The sequence below is a fragment of the Oenanthe melanoleuca genome, chromosome 2 (assembly GCF_029582105.1).
Source record: "Oenanthe melanoleuca isolate GR-GAL-2019-014 chromosome 2, OMel1.0, whole genome shotgun sequence".
NCBI classification, from domain to species: domain Eukaryota; kingdom Metazoa; phylum Chordata; class Aves; order Passeriformes; family Muscicapidae; genus Oenanthe; species Oenanthe melanoleuca.
The window spans coordinates 95,759,857-95,787,696 of record NC_079335.1 but is presented as its reverse complement, the minus strand read 5'-3'; the positions used below and the strand labels follow the sequence as shown (position 1 = coordinate 95,787,696).

The 27,840-nt window shown below is 39.9% G+C and overlaps 2 protein-coding genes across 6 annotated transcripts in view; one reads left to right on the top strand and one right to left on the bottom strand.

Annotated features, from left to right (window-relative positions):
• The window catches only part of RALA (RAS like proto-oncogene A), a 30,353-nt gene extending 16,540 nt beyond the window's left edge, over positions 1-13,813 (bottom strand). The window contains exon 1 of one of the 2 annotated variants that reach the window (XM_056484361.1): positions 13,683-13,813. The gene's annotated coding sequence lies outside the window, so the exon portion shown is untranslated. Of the gene's footprint in view, positions 1-13,014; positions 13,123-13,682 lie in introns of those variants that run through there. The other variant, XM_056484362.1, reaches the window with a different exon arrangement.
• Positions 13,814-14,110: 297 nt separating this feature from the next.
• LOC130249434 (mediator of RNA polymerase II transcription subunit 1-like) overlaps positions 14,111-27,840 on the top strand; it is a 25,798-nt gene continuing 12,068 nt past the window's right edge. For 2 of the 4 annotated variants that reach the window (XM_056484219.1, XM_056484218.1), the window contains exon 1: positions 14,111-14,336. In XM_056484219.1, the coding sequence (XP_056340194.1) occupies positions 14,270-14,336 (67 nt within the window). In that variant the 5' untranslated portion in view covers positions 14,111-14,269. Of the gene's footprint in view, positions 14,337-21,092; positions 26,740-27,840 lie in introns of those variants that run through there. The other 2 variants (XM_056484217.1, XM_056484216.1) reach the window with 1 other exon arrangement.

Below are 27,840 nucleotides of genomic sequence, written 5' to 3'. Positions count from 1 at the left end.
TTTACGAGATGATTACATAAAGATTTGAAAGTCTGTCATATTAACCTCATTACCCACTCATTTTTATGATGAGTAACTTTCTTCCCTAAAGACTATTTTATATAATAAGCATCAATTACAACTGCTGGCTGATACATTATAGCACCCATCTTTACTCCCCTTAAGAGAAATAGAACTTGATACATTTGAAGGAACAATTTAACCGCAGTACATGAGCTGCCTGCACAATATTAAGAGGTAGTTAATAAGCTTTGACCAAAATACTTGCAAAATTATCAATTACTTACTGAACAATTAAAGAAAATTTAGCAATGGAAATGCACATTGCTCTAAAAAAATAACTTCTTTTTAAGTGAAGAAATTAATACCTGCATTACTCTGCACTTCATACTTAGTTTAATCTATCACCGCTAGAAAAACAAGCCACAACTTATTTTATGCTGAAGTGAAAATTTATGGCAATTATTTGACAGTATTTTCTAAAATGAGTTTAAAAATTCTCCAAAGTTTTTTAATTCCCCAAAGTGAAAACTCTATTGCCTCATATGACCTACAAATTACAAGTTCAATTTAGTAAGAAAAAGCTCAGGGAAAAGAAGTTTGAAAAATGGCAATGTATTTCATATCCAAGGACCATGAAGCAATATAATCTGTTACAATCTGTTGTGAAAACATCACAAATTCAACCAGTTACTTCATGGTTTATTGAGTCCCACAGTTTCAGTATAGTTAACAAGAGCAAAAGTACACTTGAGAATGTATTGTTTGAAAATAGCACTAGCATACTAAGTGCCAAATATCTGGAAGACACCTCACAAATGATTCAGATATTTCTGCAACAAAAGCATTCCTGGAAAAGGAGGGAAGCAGCCCCAGGCAAGCAGAATCTAACCCTCCCATCATCTGGTTCCAATTACAACATTCAAACCAGATCAGCAGAAACACCCCATGACCCAGAAATTGATAGGATACGTGAGGACACTGGATGGGACATGATACCAGCTGCTTTACAAACTAGAGAATAACGAAGTTTTAAAAGTTAAATCAGCATTATTGTTCTGTCATCAAGTTTGACTGGTGTTTTATTACAGTTTAAATGCACAACATCCATCAAATTCTGCACAAAATAACATCAGTATTTTATTAAGGTAGAACAAGTATTTAGAATGTTAAATAATCACAACAAACTTTAAGTAGTAGACTAGTGAAAGAAGAATGAACCCTAATGTTCAGACCTATCTTAGAAATGACTAATCTCATTAGATAATGAGGCAGGTCTCCTGAAACTCAGCCTCAAAGAAAGTTAGAAACTTTCACAACAAGTATTTCCCTATGTCCTGAAAAGAATCCTTTGACATAAACATGCTTAACTAGGAATTAGGATTTGGAGCTTCTCATTAGTTTAACATGCAGTTAAATCACATTCAAGGTTTCATAAGAACCCTTCTTTCCAAAGCTTTCTGGGGCACACCTTAGAAGGTGCTTGTGCCTCCCACACCCACAGAACAAATTTACTTCGGTGACTGACTACACATATACTAACAAAAGTCAAGGGTAGAAGACTGAACTTCAGTTCTATCTCTCAGCAAAAGCAAATCTCCTCAGGCAAAAGGCCTAAATTTCCCAGTTCCTTAAGACAAGTACTTCAAATCATAACCATATCTAGGTACTTAAACTGGAAAAGTCAACCAGTGAACTCTCCACCATTAACAGAGGCTCATCCATCCCATAAATTTCATTGTGTTGGTGTAAAGAACAGCAGTTCCCACATGCCCACAGCTTTATATTCTTGAGACATCAGAAGAATTGTGACCTCTCCAACAAGAAGTCACTAAAACATAAGAAACAAGTACACAGACTTCCAGCGGCTCCACAGGGCCTTAGTGCTGACTTCAGAGCATGGCCATGAGTTAGACAGCACTTTCTGAAGTGAGAACAGATATGTATTTCATATGCTTTGAGTCATCATTTCAGCATTTTCTTATCAAAAGGCCCCTTTGGCTTCCTGCAAGATGACTTCTGAGGAAGTACTTCCAAAAGGACATTTCTTGAAACCCACATGGAACAGCATATGAAAACCCTGACAAACTGAACAACAGAAACAGTCTAGAACAAAATCAAGGTCTTAAGATTTCAAACCCTGTAGTGTACTGAAAAAAAACCAGCTACATCACTGTCCACATAAACAAAACTGACAAAGCTGACCAAACATACAGCCCTTGAGCCCAACTGCGCGTGTCTGCAAGACTGATACAAACCGAAGCTGCGACAGTCTGCCTGATGTTCCCATATCCTTTCTCCCAATAGCTCTGGTGCAACTATTAGGTGGTAAAGCACTTAAATTGCTCTAGACAAAAAATAACCTATACTTTTTTTTTTAAGCAGATCTGTTACCTAAACAAGTCTGCTGGTACCAAAGACAGCCCAGAACAGCACATAGCCGAACACAGGTAAAACAAAACTACAGCACTTCCAGCCTATAAACAACTGTGGCAAAACAATGCAAGTGTTCTAGGGTTCCTCAAACATAATCTGGCACCTATTGAAGATTCCTCACTTTTTTCAAGTTATGTAATGGCTATTACAAAACATTGGGAAGAATTCTAGATACTTGCAATGGTTTATCTGTACTGATCCAAAGATCAGTGGGAAAAACAGCAAACTCAAGCCCGCCACCAAGGTTAACACAAGGTCAAAGCTTGCTTTCATAGTTCAATGGACTAAAGTTACACTGTGAAATAATTTCGGTAATACACACATTTACATAAAAGTCTAGAATACTGTTCCTGCTTCTACAAGTTCAGTACGTGGCTGGTATCCTCTCTCAGTCTATTCTAATCATTGAGGGAACTGATGGTGCTGAAGTGCTTTAACACAAAATGTAAGGGTCACGTCTTCTTTCATATTCAAGTTGTAAATGTGAAGATCTGTAATCAGATCCTTCTGTAAACAGAAGGCATTCATTTTGTATTGATTTAAGATTATACATAATGAGGAGAGAATTAACAGTCACAGCAGACACGATAGAATAATGAACAATTGCAACCAGCCTGTCAAAGCCATCACAGACTTGCATGGTTTCAGAGGGAAGGCAGACAAACAGGTATGATGATACTACAACTGATTTTCTACCATGAAAGGCTGAAACAGATGAGAGGGACATCTGTGGATGAGCCTCTCACATCTGAGTTATCCATAATCAAAAGTCAAGTCACATTCATGGGAGATGCATCTGATATAGAACAAAGACACTCTCCAAACCTTCATTCCCCCCCCACCCAAAATGTAAGAGTAAACATATAGCCTACAAGGATGAATTTTAGTAATGCAAAATTAACAACTCAGGTTCTTAACTAGTGCTATTCTACTAAGAACTCAGTGAAACATTTCAAAAACACATTTAAAGTAGTGTCATCTAAGACATATGAGATACAGCCATTTTTTATCCTGTGTTTCAAGTACAAGAAAGCACATCTGGAAGCTAACTTTTGATTAATGATAAGTTAGTCTTCACTGACATTTGCACAGGGCTGCTGCTTCCAGCTGTTCTAGAAAGCAACAAGAATGGAGTTCACTTGAAGGCATTATGCCAGAGCTTGCAGCATGAGCTTCAGCAGTGCACTTTTAAAAGCAGTTCAAGAGCACTGCATTCAAAACTTGTTCACAGCATATTTAGTATCAAAAATTCAGGTTTTTTTGGTCAATCATATTTCAAAAGGAATCTCAATCACATACGTATGTCCTTTTTACCCCTGTACATTTACACTTCAATATACACTACAAAAATTAAAGGAAGATTTAAATGTAAGCATACTGACTTGGCTTGATGAAGTAAATTCTTTGAAACAAGTCTGAAGGTGGCTTCCCAAAGACATACTTGAAAAACCATAGGTTTTCCTCTAACACAAGTATCTTTTTAATTGTTATAAACCCTAGTCTTCCTTTGGAAGCTCAGAATGTCAGACATGCATTTTCTAGAAATGGCAAATATTTGCATGGTTATTTTTACAGCCAGAAAGAATGACAATCAAGAAACATATTGACTAAACTCAAACTGCACTCAGACAGTTTCACTGCTCTACAGGCAGGAAAGTTCACTTGTGACAGAGAAATCCTGAAACAAATGGTATCTACAAAGCAAAACAGCTGTAAAGCCCATGGCAGGCTGCACCCAACCATCTTACGGACCCTACAGAAGGGATGCAGACAGCATAGGTTAGGGCTCTGCCCACTAGAAGCAGCCTTGTTGTTTTGCAGGCATCTCTTGTCACACCAAGACAAGTTCCAATGCTGATAGCTCAGGGAATTTATCCTGCTCAAATAACTGTTTTTCCCTGTTAGCCACTCATAATAGTACTACGGTGAAAACTCACATGAACACCCTTAAATTCTTTCAAGTATTAGTACGGACAGAATGAACACAGGAGCCTTGTTTGAGTAACACTCCTATGAAATTCTTGAAAAAGTCTAAGCTTTCAAATAAAGCATTTTTGAGGCAGGCACTGCCATCTTCCACAAGTCAGTGCCTGGGTGAATGAAGTTTAAGCAAAAGCTGAGTAGATCCTTCACATCCCATGCTAATAAAACAGCTTCTAACAATGAAGGATGCAGGAAATGAGTGCTCCAGCAAGTGCAAGCATGTTTACATCAAAGGCCGCAGCACAAATGATGCAAGCACATAGGACTGAATGCAGGGCATTAAGAGACACCGAGAAGGTACCACCAAGTTCTTCGCCTCTTCTTCACAAATACAGGCAAGCATTCTCTCTCCCCACAGGCAAATTGCATCAACACACCAGCTAAATGGAACCTAATGAAATATGAGCATGTTGAATTTTGCATTTCAAAAATTTTATTTTGTTCCTCTAAGAAAACATGCAGCTGCAGCAAATTTCTTTAGTGAAATCTGACTTGGCAAAGTAAGTTATTTCATTAATTTTATGACTTTGCTTTTTTACCACCTAATTAGAAATGCACAAGTATTTTTCTGTAGTATTACTGCAGAAGCATTACTTTTGTAGCCATATTTTGTTCCTGTAATGTCTCCTTCTGTTTATATTCTATGCAGTGCAAATTTCTCCTCCTAAAATAATAATTATTCTGTTTTATTCAGAGAGAAATTAGTTCATATACACAATTCACTGAATGAGACTGGTTTGCAAATACACAAAAACCTTTTGAATAGGTGATTCAAGAAGTAGTTATAGACCTGATATTGCATAGTAATGCAGCACTCATAAAGCTGAAACACTGTTAGGCAGACCTCTCCCCATTTTTAGATGCCATTTATCCTAATCATGTTAGATACATGACTTGAAAAATTTATAGAGTTAATCTAATAGACCTAAAAGACCCAATCAGGCAATGAATTGTCTTTTAGTTCAATATATCCTTGCCAATTATATGATATATGCTTGCCAATCATATGATCCATGATAGACTTTCATGGCTATTTCACATATGATGGGCATTAAATTTGCAATGGCTAGAAACAGAGGGCATTCTGTTCATTAAATTAATATGAAATTATCAATATTCAAGCCAATTTAACAATTTTCAAGTGCCAGTGCAAGGTGGTTTTCATCATTTCCTGTTTAAAATACTTATCACACTTTTCTTGCAGTACCACAGAAGGGATCTTCAAATTGAATGTTCACAAACTTTAAAATTGCTTTCCGTTCCTGTTTCAATTCTTACAGATCTTACAATGCACAAAGTAACTCGGAGCTGGTGAATGAATGTAAATTCACAAGAATATAAGTGTGTAAGTTCCAAGTTTTAACAGAGCAGGCTATCTAAAAAAAGTTCTTTAAAAAGCAATGTATGTTAAAATCAAAGATCAATTCAGAACACAGGAGCAAGCATAACACTAATTTCTGACTATCTGGGGAATCAAGTGAAGCAGCTATCAAAAACTTCTGATAAACAACCTAAAAATTAGTTTTTAAATCTTACTCCAAAGGCAAAGACTCTTGGAAAAGGTACCGTTAAGAATGATGTACATCACTAGATGGGTCTCAAGTGTCTCTCTCTTCCTATGAGGACCTGACATGGAACGTAAAAGCAAAAGGCATTCCAGCAGTGGTCACAGACCAAACCTGGTTTATTTTAGAAGTCAGTCTCCCCATGGAAAAAGCCACTACAGAAGTCTATCTTTTGTGAAACCAAATATCTTTATCAACATTTAACTAATTTAATTATTTTGTGTTTAATTAATTAAACATACGTTGCAATGCTAAACAGTACCAAGTGTGACTGCTTTCCTTTCTGTACACACAACCTTTTAAATTCCTGTGAGAAGTATGGGACCTAATACCTTTTCAATGTTGCAAAGTTTTCTCCTGCCTAAGAAACCTTCACTACCTCTGACTTATGAAAACATTTTCTTTTCAGCTGGTCACTTGGAAGTTTCAATTCAGTGGCAGTACTTCTACTAGCATCAGTTCACCACACAGTCAGAAGCTAATTTTACCGCTTTTCTTCTTGAAGAGGTTTATTTCTTCTACCTTAATGCACAAGCAGTCAGAGTCCTGCATAAAGTCTGGAAAACTTAGTATTATTAAAACCTGTTCCTGTTGTTCACAGATGATAGTATGACTGGTCTTAGTTTGTTGTAAAACAGGAATTATGTTCTTGAAAATATCGCCTTCAAACCCCCAACCATCTAACTGTGCTATTCTGACTGGGTTAGGTTTCAGTATTTTATCATATTTTATTTCATTGTTCATACTATCTTAAAAGAAGTCCTAGTACTCAGCTATGAGATTGTTTCTGTTTCAGTTTTCCCTCAGCGAAACATATTTCCCCCATATTTGTAAAAAAAGTATTCTCTCCTAAAATTGTAGCAAAATTTATTAGAAAGATTACAATATAAAACTTCACTCCTCAAACAACAGACTGTTTTCCTCAAATTTTCCAAACTACTCTTAAGATCATTTGATCTTAAGACTGCTTTTACAATGCTCTTCAAAATATTCCAGTCTGAAGAAAATCACAAACTCTGCATGTTACAAACATGGTCTCAGTTCTATCTCATGCAGCTTGGAGAAATATTTTTGTTAGTTTACTTAATTCTTCTATCTGCTTTGACTGCAAGAGCTATAAAATTCAACCTTTGCAAGACAGTAAATACAACAGATACAACTTAACTTTCACTTAACTTTTAGAAAAAAGATGCTCTTTTATTAAAAGTCAACATGTATTGAACAAAGTTACCTAAAAATAAACAACTTTCTCATTAAGATCCAATAAAAAACATTAAAGACACAGAACAGTGAAGAAGTTTCTCAAAAATCAGGACCTCCAAAGGTTTCAGAATTATTTCAAACTGAAACATTTCATCTCACTCTGGTTCTTGGGCAAAGAAGAGCTGAAAAATTCCAGCATTTTTGTGAGTGGCTACACTATACAATCTTTAAGTGTAATTGTAACTCTTAGGCCATCAGTAAGCTAATAACTACATGGCCAAAATTAGTGATTGACAGGGAAACAGTTGCATGGGTGTACACATACAGGCTTTCCTAAAATATTTTGTGGATCAGCTACTGGCCTCTTCAACACTATCAATCTACAAATTTTTACCTCCCACACTCTCAACTCAAGAAAAACCAGTTGGTAATGCCTGCAAAAGGATTTCTTAACAAAGGACAGGGGCATTTAAGATGTGGAATATATATAAGTCAAAAGGAGTATTTTCCCCTAAAAGCAGAAGCACAAGGGTAAAAAGTTGTAATCATGACTTAAGATCCAACCTATTATCAAAACAAGATGTGAGAAATAGGACAAACACATATCTTGAATTAAGACTTTGAATTTAACTCCTCTAAGTCCAAACGGCAGCAACAGCTCCTGCTTGTTATTATAAAACCACACCTGTGACAAGTTCTTTGCAGAAAGAATGCTGCACCTAGCAAAACACTTGGTTAACTCTTTAATATTTCTGAAACAAATGCACCAATATTTCTTTAGTTATTTTTTCTAAAGCAGTCCCTTATGTTACACTATCCACTAACATGAGCACTGATGCAAACCAAATTAATAATTCAGATGAGCAGCCTTCTTGTTCTTTATCAGTACCTTAACTTCTCATTATTTTTCTTATCACAGTCTTCATTAAACAGGAAAAAACAATCAAGTTCTGGCATTTCACACATCTTAAATTAGTGGGTCTCTTCCCACAGTGTACTCTGAGATGTTGCAGAATACCTGGAATTAGGAATGTTACCTGTAACTATATTTTCTTTCTTACAATACTAACCATTTAATAACATTTTAGATAGAAAACTTGCTGAACTGAAAGCAGTTTCTGATATTTAGTCTAACTCATCTGCTCCTTAAATTTTGAGTGACAACACTGGACTGTATAGAGAAGGAGTCCAAAGTACAGTGTTTTTTTTTCTAGGTTAAGTTTTCCTAGTTTATTATGTACTTTACTTCCATTGAATATAAAGTCTGGAACCTCCAAGCCATCAGGTCTAATCAGCAGCAGACAAAAAAATACACAATCTGGAGCAGTAAAGAAAGACGCTGTAATAAATCACACTCATACAGGCCCATGCCATATCATTGACTTCAATATATAAACTACATCAATGTGAAATAAATTTCTCATTCATTTTCAAATCAGTGACAACTTAAAAAATGTAAACTTATTAAAAATCAGAGAATTCAAGTTGAAATAAAGTACAATGAGCTACAAGTCATGACTCTACTGGACCACTCACTGAAGCATTGCAATGAACTCTTAACTTGGACATTATAAATTTTGACAAAATTTTACAAAAATTTTGCAGTGCAGAGTGCAGTGTTATTTGTTAAAATATGAGTGTTTGGATTGGAATGAAGCTTATTGGCATGTTACACTACATAGGTGAAGTTAATTCAGGTGTTTTAAGTGCGCAAGAACTTAATGATTTAGTGGTGTCATCCCAAAATAGCTCTTCCACACAACAGTCACTTGGACTCAGTGCTTGGATTCATTGATTTTGCCAACTTTGATCTCCAAGGGTGACACTGACAGATGGTTAATGATGAGCTGCCACCAGCCTTGCTTAGAGTAGGGCCTTCAGGTCCATCTACTTAAACATCTCCCATTATGTGACCACACCCATCGAGTGTGGGTTTTGTGACTGACATAGCATGTCTGCAGATATCTGTCACATTAACACTGTTTCCCCGTCTGTATAGCTTCTTTCATTTTGAGGTCTGAAACAAATCCCACTAGGCAAGTGTTGCTGGTATTAACTAATTCCATGTTAAAAGCCTTGTCAGGAGACAACACAGCTATACCAACAGGACTACACTGCTACATCTTGAAATGACAGACTTTCTTTCCTCTACACCATCTGACGGACTTGAACGGGAGAACTAGCAAAGCAAAGGACGATACCACACATAGTTGGCTTTTTATTTTCTCCACAGATGTTTCATTTTTGCAAGACTTTCGTGTTGATTCCAATCTATTTCATGTTGACAAAAACATTTCTGCCTGTCTGTATGTGGGTGCTATATGTAGAGCATTCTCAGACTCTCAGAAACAAGGATCAGAGTTAAAGATCAAGTCTTACAGTAGTACAGAAAGCTATTAAATTAGTATTTGAGAGCATAAAATGAAACAGGTACCAAGGCCTGAATGCATGACTGGTCCCTGCTGCCCACCTACTAAGCACAGGTGCAAAGCGCCTTTGTAAACAGCATTTTCCATAATTTGCAGAAATACTTGTTCAGTGATGCAGTATACATTATACAGTTTACATGCCAATTTTTAATGAAACCTTGTGGGCCACTGCTACCAGACATTTCCACACTCTTGCATTAAATGATGTAGTAAACCCACTGTTATAGATAAAAATACAATGCATTATAGATACATACAATACATGAACTTTATTGGTAGGAATTCAATGTACATTGCAATTACTTCAACTAAGGAGCCAGTATCACAAAATAGTCATCATCGATTCCACTCCAGTAACAATTACAGAGTTACCATGCAACCAACTCTATATCTCGTTTGTTCTACCCTCTTTGCATTCTTGGCTCCCTTCCGTTACAAAATGATTACAGTATAGCTTTCTTTGAATTCTCCGTAGTACCTGTCTATGTAATCTAAAATCTTCAACACATCTTCTCTGTTATTACCCCTCTGCGCAAAGCCAGGACACACAATATGCTAATCTATTGTCCCAAAGGTGCTGGGAATTTTTGAATCCTAAACAAAATACAATTAGCAAATACTAAGCCCCACTCCGGGAAAAGGCAATGAATTCTCTCACTGGCTCATTCTAAGGCAGCATTACTTAATCTATACTACATTTCTTTCCAACTTGTTCCTATCTTTCAAATCAATATTGTTTTTTCTATGGGAATTTCAGAATTTTCCTTCCTGCTGTAAGGAGTCTCTAAGGCTCCAGCCTATAAGCCTAACCTGATGGTTATGGGTTACACAACTACCAAAGAGATTCAACAAGCAGCTGTAAACACTGATAAATCCTTGGGCTTTAGGTGCTGACTCTGACTCACATTAGTTAAGAAAACAGGATGAGTAGCAAAATAGGATTTAATAATCCCCTGGTCTGCAAGGTACATTTGCTATAAAGTGACTCTAAGTTATTTATATCCACAAGGACTACAACTAATTTCACGTTCTGCAGACAATAAGCCCTAAAAATAACTTTTTATAACTATCCTGAGAGCTGATTTTAAGTACTGCAACAGACTAATAAAATGTAACAATTTCTTCCCTACTTAGCAAGTTATAAAATGTAAAATATTTTGCAGAACATCTCATGGACATACATAATACCAACTGTTCTATTTTCTTGGTTCCACACATAAATTCTTTTTAAGGTAGAAAGGAGGTTTATCACAGTTGTCCTGTAATTGTGTGTTTTAGGCAGGCAGGCTACAATATGTTCACAAGTATGCTGTCACTAGCCTAGCAAACTCACATAAAATAGATTTCACTTTAGATGCAAAGTAATTTCAATAGCTTGGAGCCATTAAAAGTTTATGGAAGCTGGCTATAAGCACTTTCAAGCGGGTGGGGAGTTCCCTGTCTAGAAGATGTTACCAGCCACTGATTCCCAGGACCACTGTATCCTACAGCACTCACTAGGGATGGCAAAGCAACCAATTCTAATCACAAAGTTAGAAGACTTTTCTCATATAATTATTTCCTCTTCAGTTGTAAAATTGCAGCAAAAATAATGCTGTTGTCAGTTGGCTGAAATGCGGTGCCTAAACTACTTTTTATATAAGACACCGTATCTATAGTATCCTTAGAAATCAGAGACTGCCATATATCAGTTTCTAAGACAGTAGCATCTTTTGTCTCAGCAATTATCTTCATCCAAGTCAGATATAGCTGAAATTTAACAGGAGCACAACCACTTAGATGGAACACCTTTGTTTCAGGGTAATCCCTTAGAAAAAGCAGATACAGGGATGTCAGTGCACGACTTAGCAATTGAGGTTAAGAACACAACCGGTCTTATGGAAACTGTAAGTCAGTCTGAATACAGAAGACACATGGACCATGGCAAGGTCTCCAACTACACTTACAGTCTTGTGCTCCTCCTTGGTCCTTATCCAGCAGTGCCTTATCCTCATGGCCACATCTCTCCCTGCTCCACTTCCGCACGCCCATCCCTTCCCCTCAATAGCCTACTATATCTCTGGGTTATTTATCTAAAGAGTACATGACCACAGGTGACAGAGATTACAAAGAATGCACAGTTAAGACACATTCCAGTTTTCACTTTCATGGCTAAAGATTCGCTCCTTAAGGCCCAAAAAAAAAAAAAAAAAAAAAAAAAAATTAAGACAACATTATTACAACAATGTCAAAGAACACGAAATTCAAAATACTTCACCTTAGAATGTTTGTAATTTTTCCCTTCCTCAAATTCAAAAGAGCACTAAAAAGCAAAGACTGAGATCAAGGAATTTGCAATACTGAAGGAGTACATTCACTATCCAGCATCACAGGTTATTTAACCTCACAGTTGACCTCTCATGCAGTGGACTGTAAGCTTTTTTTGATCTTTTTGTGCAACACTACATCATATTTTCCTATTCCTACAGAAAAGAATAAAGGGTAAACATGACTAGCACGATCAATCCCTCAAATTTCTACCATTTGGAGCTTTCCACAAAAAAAATGTTTGACAAACGGACACACAAGCACAGACTGAAAGACTTAAAACTCCATCAGAGAGTGACCTTTCAAACAGTTGTTCTTCATCCTATTAAGAATGCTCATAGTTTCCCAGGACTTGAATGTTGAGGTACATGCTATTAGATCAATAAGTCAGCTGAAAGAAAGTGGATTTTAAATTAAGAATCCAGTTCTAATCACTATAAATTATCCTGAAAACTAACAGAAGAGCAGCATCTCCTCCCAGTCCAGCACCTCTCTCAGGAGCTCCTCTCTTTTCAGTTTAACTTTCAGTGGAAAAGACAAAGAACAACAGAGAGGTTATGGAGAGATCTGAACATGAAACTGTATGTAAACTGAAAAGCCTGCAGAGGCAACATACTACTTGCACTTTTCAAGGGTAATGTTTTGCAGGGTAGAATGCAAATCTCTTTCCAATAAGAACTGGAAATATATGCATGAAATCAGGGTCATTTTGAGTCTGAAAAAAAACCATTTCAGCAATCTTTCTGCCCGGATGGTTTGGGGATGCTAAAAAACAAACACACAGATTGCTCTTCAGGTGACTCTCGGGATACACATGGCCCACTTAACATTTTCATTTTAAAGACTCAGTTAAGGGGAAGGAGCTAAAGCTATTGACTTCCATTTAAAAGAAACCCAAACACCAAATCGCTTACCTAACCAAATGAGTGAGCATCGAAAGGCTCTTTTATTTGGGGAACTTAATAGCATACTTCGGACTTCTCCCTTGTGTCACAAGCAAACGCAAGCTCTAGTTACCAGTTACTACAGAAAAGCCCAGCACATGAAAGCGGGCAGCAATTAAATGTTACAGAAACCCTGCTCTTACTCACCCCAGAACCGCAGCGCCCACAAAGACGCACAGGGTCCCCGGCGCCCGGCCGGGGCAGGAACCGCCGCCGCAGCCGCCGCTCGGTCCCGCTGGGTGAGCGCCCCGACCCCGCTCCCCGCCAGCCCCGGGGCGCGGCCCCTTTGTTCGGGGTGTCGCCGCTGCCGCGCCCGCGCCCCGCCCTCCGCAGGTACGGGCGGCGCCCGCCGCGCCCCGCACCCGGGAGCCGCACCCGCCCCCGCCGCAACAGGCGGCCGGACCCCGCCGGGCCCCCCGCCCCTCCCCGCTGCTCCCGCGCCCGCCGAGCTGCGGCCGGAGGTCGCCAAGGTCGACGCCCGCACCCTTCAGGGAGCTGCCAGCGGGCCCCGCAGGAGGGTCGGGGCGCCGCTCGCCCGTACCCACGCCCCGGGTGGGGCCGGCAGGCGCGCACGGCCGGCCGGGGGCGGCAGCCGCGCCCCGACGCCAATTCCCGGGCGGCGCAGAGCGGCGGGCGGGTAGCCGCCGGAAGCCCCCGCCCGGCACGGCACGGCAGCTTCCCCCACACCGGAGAGCTGCCGCGGCGCGGGCGGGGCCGGTTCCTTGCGCTCCCCCCGGCCCCGGCCCCAGCCCCAGCCCCGACGGCCTCACCCCGGCCCAGCCCTGCCCGGCCCGGCCCGCGCGCCCCCGTCTCACCTGCGGCGGTGGTGCCCGCGGCGCGCGCTCCGCTGCCCGCCCGAGGAGCGCGCGGGGAGGGGCGGGGCGCGCGAGGTGAGGCCCTGGCGCCGCCCCCGCGCGCACGGCCGGCGGCGCGCGCGGCCCGGGGCGGAGGGCGGGCCCGGCCGGGGCGGGGCGGGGCGGGGCGGAGAGCGCCGCCGCAGGGGCCGCAGCGGCGTCACCGGGCGCGGCCCCGCCGCCCCCGCCCCGTGGGCGGGGCGCGGTGCAGGCGCCGAGGCGCGCAGGCGCAGTGCCGGCCAAGGCGCAGCGGAGCAGAGCGGGGCGGCGCGGCCGGGCCCGGGTCGGCGGTGCGCGCGCGGGCGGGCCCGGTCCCGGTCCCGGAAGGGGCGGCTGCTTCCGCCTGAGGCGCGCGCGGGGCGGGGCCGGGCGGGGTAACGGGCGGGGCGGGGCCGGCGCCACCGCGGGCGGGTCGCTGCGGTGCGGGGCCGCGTCCCGCCCGTCCCGCGGCACCGTCACTCCGAGCCTCAAACGGCGCTGCTCTCCCTTCCTGCTGCTTCTCCTTTGTCTCAGCCGAAACTGAGGGAGGTAGAAAACACTGTAGCTCCATGTCTGTCCCTCCTTTCCCCCAGCTAATCCCCCATCTGGAGAGTAGAGGAGGCGTGTCCTGGCATGGTAAGGAGATAAATTCCCGACATCTGTCGCTAGGTTTATGAACACGATTATTTTTAGTGGAGCTTTCATCAAGGCACAAGTGTAAGCTGAGAAAGCATTTAATATACTGAGTTTAAGGAAAATGGTCACTGGCAGAAGGGAACATGAAACAGCAAGCCTCTTAAAGAGTTTTTGGTTTTTTTATCTTTTTTTTTTTTTAATAGTAATGGGCCAGTCCATGCACAGAGGATTTTATAGATGCTAATTACATTTTAATTACAGTCATTCAAATAATAATAACAAGAGTGTCTTAATTGTATCTTTTCCTGCTAAATTATGGACATAAAGGGGTGCTTTGTGCAAACATAACATGATTTAAACTCATGACGTAAGTGATGTAATGAAAGCTAAGCATAATATGCTTATATCAAAACTGACTACTCAGTGTGCATCTTTGTTTTTCACACTGTAACCATTCACAGACAATACAAATTGTTTTGAAGCATCTCCTCCACATAATTGTTTGGCTGAAGGTAGTTTCCAAGTCTGGAAATTCCAGATTTTATCACCTCAGATGGCAAACTTTGACCTCGGTGTTCACCTCATTGCACTTTTCTTGCACAGCAGGTGCACTTTAAAATTTTCATTGTTGTTCTCTCTGCTCTGTTTTCTGAAATTTTTGAGTTTTGACATAATTTAGCCAGTGTTCCTCTAGAATTTAGTTTTGTTGGCCTCACATTTCAGTATGAGCAAATTTCTGCAAATGTCAAAGAGTTTGAGAAACTGATAGCATTCCAGATGCAATTAATTCTGGTTAAAATATCAAAATACATCCATTTACACAAAGAGATGTTGGGTTCTGTTAAATGGAGAGGGCGGGGAAAAAAGGAGGAAAGGGAAGGAAAGCTAGTAACGCTGAGTCAACCAAATGTCCAAAATAAAATACAAAACATTTCTGATATTTCATGACAGAGAAAAGTTTTCATGGTATCTATGATTAGACATTTCATGAGACCATGAAAAGGTTGGAAGAGTCTTTGGTGATCCTGTACAAATAAGGATTCAGGAGTCCTCACAAATCCTGACCCAACTTCTGCAGCCCTTTGAGTATCTCTGTGCTGTATTACTTTTTAATACTTACTTCAGAACCCTTCTGTTGCAAGATTCGGTGAGTCATAGTTAAGGTCTCATTAATACTGATGTCTGCAGCCATTTAGTACTTCCTTCAGTACTAGAGCTAGTCCAAAATAAGCTTTGTCCTCTAAGACATACAGTACTTACTTGGATGTTGGCAGCAACTGCTTCAGTCTCTGGAAATGCCCCTTTGCATAGAACAGTCTGGGTTGAGAGAGACCCTAAAGATCATCTACTTCCAAATCCCCTGTCAAGGGCAAGGTTGACACCCACTAGACCACTCAGAGTCCCATCCAGTCTGGCCTTTAACACTTCCAGGGATGGGGCATCCACAACACCTCTGGGCAACCTGTTCCAGTGCCTCACCACCCTCAAAATAAAGAATTTCTTCCTAAGATCAAATCTAAATTTATTTTTTTCATTTATAACCATTTCCCCTTGTACTATCACTCATGTGCCCACATAAGACATTGTTCTTTTTACCCTTTAGGTACTGGAAAGCCTTAATGAGCTCTTGCCAGAGCCTTCTCTTCTCCAGGCTGAACAACCTGAGCTCTCTTAGTCTGTCTTTGTAGGAAAGATGCTTTAGTCCTCTGACCATTTTCGTGACCTCTTCTGGATTCTCTCTAGCAGGTCCACATCTTTTTTATGCTAAGGACTCCATACCTGGACACAGCACTCCACTTGGCGTTCCATGAGGGCAGAGGGGGACAATCACCTACCTTGATTTGCTGGCCACCCCTCTTTTGATACAGCCCTGGATACCATTTGCCTTCTGCGCTGCAAGTGAACTCTCTAAGTCCTTCTCAGTAGAGTTACTCTCAACAAGTTCTTCTCCCAATCTGGACTCAGTCTGGCATTGCCCTGACTGAAGTGCAGTACTTTGCACCTGGATTTGTTGAACTTGAGGTTCCTATGGGCCCAGTTCTCAAGTTGTTCCACCTGGATAGGATCTCTTCCTTCCATTGTGCCAGCTCTACCACTCAGCTTCACGGGTCTGCAGACTTGCTGGGGTGCACTCGAGTCCCACTGACAGTGTCACTGATAAAGGTATTAAAGAGCCCTGGTACCAAGACGAAGCCCCTGAGGGACACAACTTATCACCAGCATCCACCTGGACATAAGAGCACTGACCACAACTCTGGCTGCATCCATCCAGCCAATTCCTTATCCACTGAATATTCTATCCATCAAATCCATGTCTTCAATTTGAGATAAGGATGTCATGTGGGACCGCCTTAAGGAAGGACTTACAGATGTCTAGGTACTTGGCATCTGTCAGTCTTTCCTTGTCAGCTGTTGCTGTCACTCCATCATGGAAGGCCACCAGATTGCTCAGGCATGATTTGCCCTTAGTGAAGCCATGCTGGCTGTCTTGGATCATCTCCTTGTCTTGTATGTGCTTAACACTGTTCCATGAGTATCTGCTGCACAGAATTCCCAGGAAAGGGAAGGTCTCTGGTATGTAGTTCCCTGGATCTCTGGCATGTACTTCCCTGGGTCTTTCTTTCTCCCTTTTTAAGAAATAGGAATGATGTTTCTCTTTTTCCAGTCACTGAGGACTTCACCTGACTGCCAGGGTTTTCCAAATATAGGGTAGAATAGCTTGGCAACATCAATCAGTTCTGTCAGGACCCTGGGATGCATCTCATCAGACCCCACAGACTTGTGGCTATTCAGTTTCATCAGGTGGTCTTGAACCTGCTCTTCATTTTACAGTGGGAGGGACTTCATCCTTATTTAGCACCATGCTGCTTGTTAATGAATGTGGTCTTTATCCTTTTAATCTCTCTTTAGAGCTATCTTAAGACAAAAAGAAAAAACATTTTGAATTTTTGTTTTGTGGCCCAAACTGCATGTTGTAATGCAATAAAAAACAGTCTATAGGATGCCCTTCATTTTTTGCTTGGATGTGTCCCCTTGCACCTTACCTAAACCAAGTGGAAAATGAATGAGCTCTTTAACCCAAAACTAAAAGAAGTATTTCCATGAAAATGCACTACATTAATAATTCCTGTTCAATTGCTAACAAGTGACCATAGTGAGAGCATCTCTGGAGCAGCTGGAGTATTTTACAGCATGACTCTGGCTCCTCAGTGTAAGAGAGCAACTGGTCAGAGGAGAGTAGGTATTGCAACTACTTCACTCCATTAACTGTACAAGAATTTAGGGTTCACAGCCCAAGGCAACATGAGGTTTGAACTGCTCTCTGGTATTTAAATGCTACAACAGGTACCTAAAACCACACCAGGCAGCGTAGTAGACATTTGCAATGTGGCTATAAAGGGTGTAGGTCATGAATGTCCTTTGTTATGTATTTGTATATATGCCAGTAGAGCTCTGCACATAAAATTCTTGAAGGGAAAAATTATAAAGAATAGTTAGGTAGAGATGTAATTAATTGTGTGCTAGTAGTACTTGCATTATGTACCTTAATATAACTAAGAAATCAAATGACAAAGTTTTCATTTATTTCAAAAAGCTAAAGATATAGTGGATATGTCAGACAAAACATGTCTGAATCTTTGGGAAAAACATTGATGGCCAATTTCCATTCCCACAGAGCAAAAAAATACTTGTTCCCTTTACTTTAGCACACATTTAGTAGCACACAATTTATATTTAAAGTATTCATAATTTAACATTGTAATTTTATCTAAGATTTCTGTTGACATGAATAAATGAACCACATTCTTTGGGAAACGATCTTATCATGCATAAAACATCCATTCTTCCTTCAAGTGCTCAATAAATCTTCCATGGTGAGAGAGACTTAATTTTTTGAAGGCACAAAAGAGAAAACGAACAAAACCACTTACTCGTTCTTGAGGGCACCCTCCTGTTTTATCCCAGAATTGATTACCCCGGCATCTGCTGGGTCTGTGGGTGTGTGGGCCTTTGTGTTGTAAGGTATTGCTGAACTGAAATCAATACAAGGAGGTATGATTTCCTGGTATTATGGTTAATTTCTTCTCTTTTAGGCTGGTGGTACAACTGTATTAAAACTTATTAGACAACATTTTATTACTAATGTGTAAGGATGCATAAAATATGTTTGTGAAATAATAGAGTTTCTAAGTAGCAGGCCAGTTGAAAGGAAATCACCCAGCCCAAATCCACATGTATTCTGAGGAGTATCACCCACCCCTAATAAAAGGAAAGAGCGAGAATCTTTTACCCACCTTCAGTTTGTACCGGTTGTGAGAAAACATAAATAACAATGAGTGAAGAATATGCTAAGTAACTACTTGGCTAATTATTAACATATTCATACTTCTCAAGTTTGTAGCTTGGTGTGCTTTTCTGTGCTTTTGTGTAAGGAATAGTCAGGTTTTAAGGACATAATACTCTTGAGGTATATAACTGGCATGCCCAAGGGCAGATTTGGGACATAGCTCCCACTTCACACAATCAAGAGTGATGGCTGCCTTGAGGCAGTGGTGCAGCTACTGTTGGGGGGTGGTCAGATCTCCCTCAGTGCCTGTTTCTCTCTGAAAACTAGCAGGAAAATCTGATGTGACAAAGCTTATTTTGATGCCTGCTGTTAGGCAGTACAACTCCAGGTCTTAAGTGACAGACCACTGGAATGGAATATAATCTTAGTTTTACTCTGTGCTGGTTTTGGCTGGGATAGAGTTGATTTTCTTTGCAGTAGATAGTGTGGGGCTATGCTTGGGATTTATGCTGGAAACACTGTTGATAACACACGGATGTTTTAGTTACTGCTTAGCAGTGCTTGTACAGCCTCAAGGCCTTTTCTCTTCTCACACTGTCTCACCAGGGAGGAGACTGGGGGTACACAAGAAGCTGGGAGGGGACACAGCTGGGACAGCTGGGACAGCTGGCCAAAGGGATGTTCTGTATGACCCATACCATACGGTGTCACGCTCAGCAACAACAAGTGAGAGAAGAAGGAGGAAGAGTGGGGACGTTTGGAGTGATGGCGTTCCTCTTCCCAAGTAACACATGGTGGAGCCCTGCAGTTCTGGAGGTGGCTGAACACCTGCCTGCCCATGGAAAGTGGTGAAATAATTCCTTGTTTTCCTTTGCTTGCAGTGCGCGGCCCTTGCTTTCCCTGTTAAACTGTCTTTATCTCAACCCTCGAGCCTTCTCACCTTCTGGTTCTCCCCACCCTCCCCCACCCTTCTGCAGGGGAGTGAGTGAGGGGCTGCAAGGTACTTAGTTGCCATCTGAGGGTAAACTAAGGCATACCCTCACAGTGTCACTAATTTGCTCTGATCTTGGCCAGTCCCTCCATTTCCATCCCAGCTTTTATCTGCTTTCTACAACTAGAGGTTAAGCTCTGTAGGCACAGCCTTTCTTTATCCTTTTTATTCAGCACATACAGTGTGGGGAATGTTTCTGTGATGTGTGCAGATAAATAAATATGCAATGCAGTACAGAGTCTGAATGCTACAAATCAACACACACGCAGAGGTTGTGTGGACAGTTGTTCCTTCTATTCTTCCTCAGTGCAAGGATATCTTAATCTATCAGCTTTCCAAAAGCTTCACATTATCTGTGGCTGCCTACAGACCTGTCACATGTGTATCCTTACATTTGCAAACAAATATGTACACCCTAAAAAACCTATAGTGGGATGACTGTAATAAGATTTTGAGTAATGAGATACTTGCATTTCCTTAGCTCTATTATCTGTCCAAATAACAATATTCTCAGTACTCCATCTGAGCTAGTCAGAGTTCTTAACACTTAGAGCTTTCTTACCTGTTTGAAAAAGTTCATGCCCAAATGTATCATCCCTATAGAGAAAGTTAAGTGAGGTTAAGTGACTTGAATAACAAGGAATTAATGAGTAATGATGAGTTTGCAGCCGCTTATCTTGTCATTCAACAGAGCTGGGAGAAATGGTATCATTCTATTAGGGGACTAGGAATCAGGAAATCTGAGAGTTGAGGGTTAGAGCAAAGTTGGTTCATAACATATAAGAATGGACAAGAACATTTTTAAGAACATAATTAAGGAATTACCAAGTGTCTAAAAATATAAAAGCATTAAAATGTATAATTTAATGTGTACTGCACATATTTATAACAAGTCTTCATAGTTTAATTAGCTTCAGTTTTAAAACATAGGATATGAAAAGCAGTGTCAAATTGCTTAACCAAACTAGAATGATGTAAAATGTGTACTTTATATGGAGTTCCTGTCTGCATGGCACTGCTGTAATATCTTCAGATGGCATGTGTTGGGATTGAGCTCCTTTATGGTATTGCCTTTCCTGAAAAATGTGCCCTTCCCACATGCTATTTTATTGAAATCAGTATTTGCCACTGAGTGCTATTTCTTTTTTTAGTCTGAATGTTGTATAATCCATATCCTTAGATATATTCAATCAGAACCCTTAAGCTGAACAATTGTCTCCAAACCAATATTGGTTTAAAATAGCTCAAAGTAGACCTTAGCTCATCTCACTTTTCTCTAATTAAAATAACACATAATTTTGTATAATTTTCAAATTTCTGTGTTGTCTATATAATTATTTAATAGTTTCATTTTAATGTACTTTTTACTTTTCATATCCTTTTTTCCCTATTAATTCTGTTTTTCACATGCTAAATGTCATACTTATATCATGTTTTTTTCCATGTTTTTTCCTTGTGATTTTCCGGTCCCTTTCTCCACCTATTTCTTTCATTGCTGGTTTCCTTCTTTCTTATAATGGGAATGTGCTAGAGTAGAGTCAGGTACATTGCAATCTGGTTTCTAGTTCTGTAGACAGTGTTTCAGGAGTCACTTCCTCTCCCCATCTCTCTGCATCCCAGTCTGGAAAAACAAGATAATAAGATGGCTGCTGTGTGGTTAGCTTTGAGACACACCGGTGGAAAGCTCCTTTAGGCACAATTATTATCTTTTTGTATTACACCTCTCTCTACCTAAGTGCTCATCCTTATTTTCAGCTCCTCAACTAATTCTTAGCTTCTGCTTCTCCTTCCCTTCTTCTCCTCCTCTTCTAGCAGTTACATTTTCCATGTAGACCTTCAGCATAGTATGGGTATTACTAATTTTGCCATTTTGTGTAGATTATGTGTCAGCTACATTCACTTTATGTCCCTCTTCAGGGAGAACTGTAGCAGCTCTCGTGATTGGTTCCATTGATTTCATGCTGACCGATGTCAGTAAAAGCATGAGTGATGGTGCAACACCTGGTTTTAGTTATAAAAATGTTCAGAAGACTCTTGGGAAGATAAGAGATGTAGAAAAAGCAACAAATGTTCAGTTATGAATAGCAATCACAGTGTCCTATGAAACCATGTAAAGAGCAAATGCACTTGCTTTAAGGCAGCCTTCATGTGTTCGTTCATGAGGTTATTGAAATTGTGGTGATATGGATCTAGGGCTTTTGGGAAAAGATTTAGACAAGAACTACTTGGAGATTATAGTCCTAATGTCAAGCAGAAATCAAATGTTAGCCATATCTTGACTATGAGAAAAAGATATGCCCTGTCTGTGTCAATGTGTTTCTACATCCGCGGTCATTTGCTATGAACCTATTTTTCTGATATTTGTCTATACAGCCTTTGATTTTGAAGAATCTTAATCACTTTTAGTGAAGGAGCAGGAAATAGTCAGCCTCAATGTTAAGTGTCTCAGACTAAGTGCCACAAGTGCTATTCAGTAAGTTGTGAAGTAAAATTGGCTCAGTCTATATGGCTGTAGTGAAATAAAATGCAGCCACCAACATTCTGATGTTACTTGCAGAAGCTAAATGTTCACACTGCGACTGTGGAGATGATGTAGAGACTGAAGGAAAGATGACAAAGCACACTGTAGTTTTTATGGGTTAAAAGCCATAAACTATAGACCATATCAGACTAAACCATAGGTCATAAAAGTTAAGCAGCACTTCCATCCTGCCTTAGATGGAAGAGCGCCTCGGATAGATGAAGGAATTGTTTGAATGCTCATCATTTTTTGTAAACACTGATTCATGTTCCAGTTACGTGCCCATTTTATAGCTCTGTCACTGCTGATCACTCTGAAATCCCATGGCATTTGTGAAAGAACACAGCTCTGACCTCATAATTACAGCAACATCTCTTATACATCCTGCAGTTCTTACTGGATCCACTGGTTTTCCACAGGCTACCCAATTCTGTATTTAGACTTACTGTGGGCTGTTATGTAGCTACTGTTTTCTCTGGTCAGCAGTTCAGCTGAGGGCTTCTGGAAAGATGCAATTCCAGTAAAGTGCTGGATGCAGGCAATTGCAGATATATTGCTGGTGGTTTATTTTGATTTTATTATTTAGATGAAAAAGAATCAAGACTAGATATAGGATTAACAGAAAAAATGCAAAGATACCAGAAGAAACCAGAAACAAAAAAATCCACCAATATTCCACTGATGACAGAATACCTGGAATATTTTCTGAAATTGTGTTGCTAAAATGTATCAACAGTAATCCAAGGTTTCTTATGTTCTATAATAAATCTAGAGTATCTTCACTGAAAACAATAATTGAATTCATGCAAGAATATGAATGAGAAATATGTTTCTTATTTCTCAAAAAAAACAAATTATCATTCAATGAAATGGAAAAATCATCAGAAATGTTAGAAGTATGAAATTAGAAAATGCTATTTTCATATGAAACACAATGTGCCCAGGCCATGCATTATGAAGCATATTACAGAGTCAGGAATTTAGCAAGATGCAGATGACCATGACAAAAATCAACCAAGTAGTAATAATAATTAATTTCTCAAAAGGTGCCTGAACAAGCATACCTGTTTTACCCTTTAAAAGGCAATAAGATAACCTACAATTATTTGAGAGCAAAAGAGGATATAATCTGGGGACAATTTAAGTAACTGTGCTCACAAAATATTCTTTCAGCAGCAATTTTTGATGAACAGTCAAAGCGAGAGTAATCCAGAGCAGGTGGGCATGCAGAATTCATGCAGTAATTTCGATTATTTTCTATACTCATGATAATGCCTGTCCAGTTGTTGGGTTTTTTTTTATTCCATGACCTGACCCAGTTAAATGTTTGTGTATCTAATATGCCTGGTAAGCTATAATTGGAACATTTTTAATTATTCATCACTCTTAACTCTTCTCTTGAGTGCAGTAATTTGATACGATATTCTGAATACTGGAAGAGCACCTTGTTTTGAGGAACTTTCTGACAATGTTTAAGCTTCTGTTTTTCATATGTGATTTTTTTTCTAATCCTCCAGTTTTCTGTGAAGGCTAATAATTGTCTTGGAATATTTGTCCTGTTATGAAAATCTGACACTATTTCTATCCTGCAAAAATGAGGCAGATTCATTTACCTAAATACATACATTTGAACACAATGGAAAAAGCTTTTTTGTTTAAAAGTTAAAGTGTATTTTAGGCTTATCATCCATACTGTACTGTGACTAATTAAACCTGAAGTCCTCTGTTTATTTGCAGAACAGCTATTATGCAGACCAGGTAAGCCGTGACATGTTTCCTTCCATTATTTTGGAAGTGTTCTCTTCAAGATAATCAGCAAATAATTTACTTTTCTGCTTATTCAGGACATTATCAAACCATTGGAGTCAGTATCAAGATCACAGAGACTTCAAAGAGCTCTGAACAAACATTTAAGAAAAATGCCACAAAAATATTAAGGACTAGTAAGCTGTGGTATGTCATATTTGCACATACCCATTCCTATAATCTGGACTGAGGCAACCTACTTTACAAGGGACATACTACATGTTCTTGCTCAGCAGAAAACATTTCAATAGGTTGTTCAAACAAACCTATGCTAAAATTACTCCCTAAAGATGCTGAAGAGATATTTTTAAATTCATGCACCAATTAACAGGTAAAGCTCATGCTTATAGCTATGATTATAGCCATGGTCGCTGCTAATGTCAGGTTAAAAAGTAAATTAATATTTAATACCACACACCAAACTAATAATTTTACAGAAGTGTCATTTACCACAAGTATGGAATTACATCATCAATTTACTTGATCACATTTCACCTCCTTTGTAAAAGCTGAAGTGCAAATATATTTAACTCTCTCAGCTGCATTGACTTTCTCTAACTAGTATGCTTGACACCTATCTGAAATACTACTTTTTGACATATACTTCTCCTGGGATTCCTAGGCCCATGCTTAGTTTTTTTTCTGTAATCTTAGTGAGGCCAATGGACTATTTAGTTTCTACTCAGGTTTCTACATACAAGTCAAAAACACTCTGTTTTATGTGGTATGAGACTATTTAAGGCTTTGCAGCATGATGGATAACAGCTGAAAGCAGATTTGCTGTAAGGTATCCTGAAACAGTGCCACCCAGGGTTTATGTAGGAGATATGCTCTTCTGCTGCAGACCTTGACATTCCCAAGTTTATTTCGAGCTAGTGCCGGTGCATTTTGAGCTAGTGCCCATAGAAAAATCCAGGATTAACCCTTGAACCTCACACTGCCATTGTGAACTGATTCCCATGTACAAGCAGAATGCAACCTGAAGTGGCTACAAAATATAAAAAATTTTGTACAAATACAATGCAAACATTATCAATACATTTTTTTTTTAAATTCCCTCTACTAAAAAGCAAGACCAAAAAAAAAAAACCCTTTTGGAGTGCTTTGTCCCCTTTTAAAAAACTTAATTCAGTCTCTGAGAATACCACACCTTCTGAAAAGATGGGGGTAGACATTATGTCTTAGATGTGGGAGAACATGTAAAAAGTAGCAGAGGTGATGTTGCTGTGTTTATCAAGCCCCAAGTTCAAACACTAACCCCTGTGGACCAATTTTTTTGAAGGAGCAAGACTTTTGCCTTGCACAGCACCTATGGGTGCTGTGTTGCAGCTGCTACAAATAGGAACCTTGGTTTCTTGCAGTGTGAATGGAGATACAGGGTGGTTGCAGCCTTTCTATCAGCATGAAGGCCGTGGGTGAGTGGGGACGTGTTCCCAGCAAGTGTGCTTGCAAGAGCTGCTTGGGGTCCATTGCTTCCCCTTCCTTCAGCTGGCCTCCAGTGGCCTGATTTATAGGGGACTGTGGTTGCTGCTCTGCAATCCTCCCTGCAGGAGGAAGAAACTGCCAGTCTCTTCTCACTATCCCTCTTTGGTGTGTATGCAAAACATATAGACACCCCTCTTCTAGTCAGTCTCACTATCCCCATACAATGCCTCTGGCTCAAAGGGGCCATATCTCCACACCTATTGTGCCCACTAAGTCAAAGAAGCCCTTTGTAATATTTCATCTGGTTCTAGGGCAGAGCAAAGTGGGTGGCATGTTGCAGGACTCAATTTCTTCTTATGAATAACTTTGGAGTCTTCCTACCTGCCTCAGTCTAATGTATTAGGAAATTCACTCCTCTTTTTCTCCTGATGGAAGTAATGGTTATGGAAGTATTACATCTTAGCAAAATACTTTCTTTGTACATCTGGATTCTGTGTCAGGCCAGAAAGAATATTTATAAGAAGACAGATGATGGACTGAATATGTTCCTTCTCCCAGCCCCATTCTCATTCCTTGCCATTTCCCCACCCCTCCCCCTCTGCCCCCCCCAAAAAAAGTTGCAACCCTGCATTGAGATTATCCTTTGCAAAACCACAAGATAATTTGTGTTGGAAGGAACCCTTTAAGACCATCTACTCCAACCCTCCTGCAATAAGAAGGAATATCTTCAACCAGATCAGGTTGTTCAGAGCTCTGTCGAACCTGACCTTGAATGTTTGCAGGGATGGGGCATTCACCATTTCTTTGAGCAACTTGTTTCAATGTCTTTACACCCACATCATAAAAAATGGTCTCTGATTTTTTATCTCTAATAAAGTGAGCTTTAATGAGCTCTAGGTGGAATTATCTGGATATCTTGTCTATGGCAAAGCCCTGGTGTTTATTAAGAATACACATATGCAATTGTGCATAGATAAAGAAAGCCTAATTGTTTAACAAACTGAAGATTGGGCTGCATATCTGTATTTAATATTGAGAATACTTGCCTATACAGATCTCCCCGTACCCTTATTCTGTCAAAGTCTTACAAAACTTAGATGTTTGTATGTGCAAAATTCAAGTAAAACATTTTTTTATTACTTCCTTCTTTGAAGGAAGCGTAACATCTGTGACCTTAGCAAGGTTTTACATTTGTACTCCTCCAGCATTTCTGGTTGCCAGTGTAAATATGTGCCATTATATTTAGAAAATGTTGGCGTGTTTTTCAGGTGTTGTGACAGCTATTTCTACAAATGCTTTAATGGAACAGTTGCGTTTAAAATACCAACAAAGGCCATGGACTGAAACTCTGAAACTTGTTTATTTTTGCATGGTAAGAACTACAGGTTAGGTGAGAGAAGGATATGTGGTATAAGAGTATGTTTCCATGGTATTTAAAAAATTGCCTGACTTTCAAAACCAACAACCAAAAAACCCCATGCAATCCAAAACCAACTAAAAGATAACCCTAGAAAAACCTGATGCCTAATATAGCCTGCCTTCCCACTTTTCTTAGGACAATGGATTATAGAAGTTTCCTGCCTAATTTTAACACTTTAGGAGTTGTTTCTTGCTTTGTTTGAACTATTCAGGAGTCAGTACTTATTGTCTACCAATTGAAATTACTTTCTATTCATCATCATTACCATATTCATGGTATGTAAAAACAATTTATTGCCTATAGGACTGGGAGAAAATACTGTATTTTAGAAACTGGTCTGAAATCTTCTATCTAGACTTTCTGCTGTTGTGATATACTTTAAGTCAGCCCATGTTTCCTGCCCTTCCAGTAGCTAACTTAAGAATGATCTTCGTAAAGAGCAGATTAGCACAACTGCTGTGAGCTCAGTATAAAAATTCCCATTTGTTTCCATGCTTCTTTTTATTAATGCTTAACTCGAACCTTACTCTGGAAACAATTTTCTGAATTTGAACAAAGTGAAAACTCTTCATCAGTGAGTGTTCTTTGTTAATTGAAGTGTGAAGTATGGGCAGTGTTCAGATGAGCTTGAAGAGAAACTGGGAGAGTTTGCTTGCTACTGAAGTATCTTCAGCTAAAACTTGCACCCTAATCTAACCAAGTATTCCTGTGGCACTTACTGGTCTCTTCTATTTACCCAAGCAGATTTTTCCTAAAATAAAAACACAATTATTTTCTTAGTTTATCTCTAGCTTCACAGTGAAATCAGCTGACACATCTAGTGATCAGCTCAAAAGACAGGGGGATGGAAAGCCACTCCTTGCTCTAAAGGCATCTAGTATGTTATTACTGCACAAGAATGTCCTCACAAATCCATTCAGTGCTGCGATTTCAGGGAGAGCTCCAATCGTAGGTAACCTCTGTGTTTTACAAAAACAAATAACCAGGGGTTTATTGTATGGGGTATCTGTGTGCTGTGTCTCTTAACTAGTAAATTAAGGAACCCTTTTTTGT